The 2,523-nt window shown below is 38.5% G+C and overlaps 1 protein-coding gene across 1 annotated transcript in view; it reads left to right on the top strand.

Annotated features, from left to right (window-relative positions):
• nlrx1 (NLR family member X1) overlaps nt 1-2,523 on the top strand; it is a 49,559-nt gene that overhangs the window by 14,671 nt on the left and 32,365 nt on the right. The window contains exons 3-4 of the mRNA XM_015401762.1: nt 168-265; nt 1,355-1,745. Of these exons, the coding sequence (XP_015257248.1) occupies nt 168-265; nt 1,355-1,745 (489 nt within the window). The remainder of the gene's footprint in view (nt 1-167; nt 266-1,354; nt 1,746-2,523) is intronic.

Genomic DNA, 2,523 nt, shown 5'->3' with positions numbered 1-2,523 from the left:
CTTCAGAACAGCTCCAAATGACGCAAAACTCATATGGGTGAGTAGAATATGATGGAATAACGTAAAATCAAGGGCCCAATATAAAAAATAAAAAAAAAGCGTTCCCCTTTAAGAGGAAACCTCACATTTCTCATGAATGAACCAATAAGGTTTGTTTTTCTTTCCAGACAGAGAATTCAACTGCCCAGAACTTGGAGCTGGCAGAGGAGAGTAGAAGTGTCCTGCTGTCATTGCAAGACCTTCAGCTCCATCTCTTCTAATCAAGGTGCATTGCTTTTTCTAATTAGTTCCTAGACGAAGATAACAGCAACATGCAAACTTTAACTAGACTTCAATAAATAAACAGTGGCAGTTAATGCAGCAGACATAAAAAAATACTTTCAGATTTTCCAGTCAGTTAGACGGAGAACATAAGTACGAGATGCGCTTTAGTTTAAATGTCTGTATTGACTAAGGAGTCGTCACAGTAACTACAGACAGAAACAGTAGAATTATTGTTAATAACCAGCATGTTCTGAACATAAAAAATGGGTATGTTTAGAAGCAACACAAACTGCAGGCCATTGAAACTCAAATTAATTGTTTGGCTGATTTAAACAAAATGACTGTTTATAAAATAGTCAAATCTGATTAGAAATTCTAAATAAAAAAGTCATTGAAGCTGCTGAGTTCTCTATTTCTTTCTCCATTATACTTGCCGTCTGGTGCTCAATTGATTTTATTATAGCAAAGCTCCAGCTGCCCCACCTGGTGGAGGTTATTCATTTCTTCAAACTTGTCCATGTATAAACTATGGTTAATACAGGTTTAAATGTACATCTGAAGCTTTAAACATTTCTTTTTGGTGCCAGTCTGACAATAACTGAGCAGGATGTGTCATTGAGGTCTGGGACTGAAAGAGAGTCTGGGGGGTTGGTTAGACTAATAGACATGTTTCGGGCTGTGAGATGGAGATGAGTTCATGAGAGATCCTTTGAATGCATGGTGAGAACATGCAAAATCCTTGAAGAAATGCAGCAACCATTTTTACCTGGAATGTCTTTAGGCTAAGCTACGACATTATTAGGGCCAGGCTAGAGATTTTTTTATTTTCATTTCAAGAATAAAGTCATAAAATTCCGAGAATAAGATTATAAGAATACGAAAATAAAGACATAACATAACGAGAATAAAGTTGTAATATTCTCGTTATTTCATTCTACTATTTCTTGTAGGACTTGTCATAAAATACAACTTTATTCTCATAATTTATGACTTTATTCTCTTAATATTACGACTTTATTCTCTAATTTAGGTGTAAGGTAACATTTTAACACACTTTTTACACAGGATTGTTCTTTCTGTCTCACAACAGACCCCATAGAGATCCACAAGAGCAAACTCTTCCTCTGGTTCAGCCACCTTCCTAAAGAGGAGAAACAGTTCGGAGGTCTCTTTAGCCCAGAGACCATGTATGTAGATCCACTGATGATAGAGAGAAAGGAGGAGGAGACGGCAGGACTTCTCCGATTACCTTACCAAACTCAGATCTCCTCTAGCCATCCTCTCACTATAGAAGAGCTGTTTGAGCCCACTGGTACCTGGAACGAAGGGCTCGGACTCAATGTGTTGCTGTATGGTGCTGTGGGGACAGGGAAGGCTTCGATGTTTCGTAAACTGGTGCTGGACTGGTGTAAAGGAACCACATTGACTCGCTTCAAGCTGCTGCTTCCTTTCTCATGTGACGATCTCAACCAGATGTCGAAGTGAGTTATATCTTTATGTCTTAAATATCGCATGCACACTGACACTAAAAATTACTATGCACAACATGATGGCGTTCATGTTCAGCTAACAAGGAAATAACACGACAGCCAGGAAGGAAATAAATAAGTAGAGTAGAATAAATAAGTATAGTAGGAATGAATAAGCAGAGTACGTCAAGAAATTATGAGCGTACTCAAAATTTCCCAACGTACTTGCCGTATGTTGATGTGTCCCAGCATGCTTCAGCGTGCTTCAGCGTACTCATTACTTATACAAAACGTACTCAAAACTTATCCAACATATGCCAGCTTTTTTGCCAGACTTTTCGTATGTCAGGCATACGCGTTTAATTCATCAAGTTATGACAGGGGCTTTATAAAGAAATCTGTGCGAACGTTGCATTGTGAAAGTTAAAATAACATTAAGCTTGGTTTATGCTTCACATGTCTTCATGGTCTGCAAGACTTAATAAGAATGGATTTTAACCTTAAATAAAGGTTTAACCTGCTCATATCTGAGATTTAGAGGCAGGCTTATATAATCGAATGTTAGCTGTTCGGCTGAAATCGAACAAATCACCAATATTTAGCAGGATTCTTAGTTTAACCTGGGATCAGGAGAGGGCAATAATGCACTCAACTTTGAATCACACTCTTATTTAATGAGACCAGCTATGGCAGAGTCATCGGAGAACAGGTGCCAGTCTGTGGAGTCTGAAAGGTCTGCAGTGTAGAAGTTAAACAGGTACTGCAGAGCAGCTGGTCAGACACCGAAGGT

This window comes from Cyprinodon variegatus, unplaced genomic scaffold, assembly GCF_000732505.1.
Source record: "Cyprinodon variegatus isolate N-32 unplaced genomic scaffold, C_variegatus-1.0 Scaffold1256, whole genome shotgun sequence".
Classification (NCBI taxonomy): Eukaryota; Metazoa; Chordata; class Actinopteri; order Cyprinodontiformes; family Cyprinodontidae; genus Cyprinodon; species Cyprinodon variegatus.
This window is presented reverse-complemented; position numbering and strand designations above follow the sequence as displayed.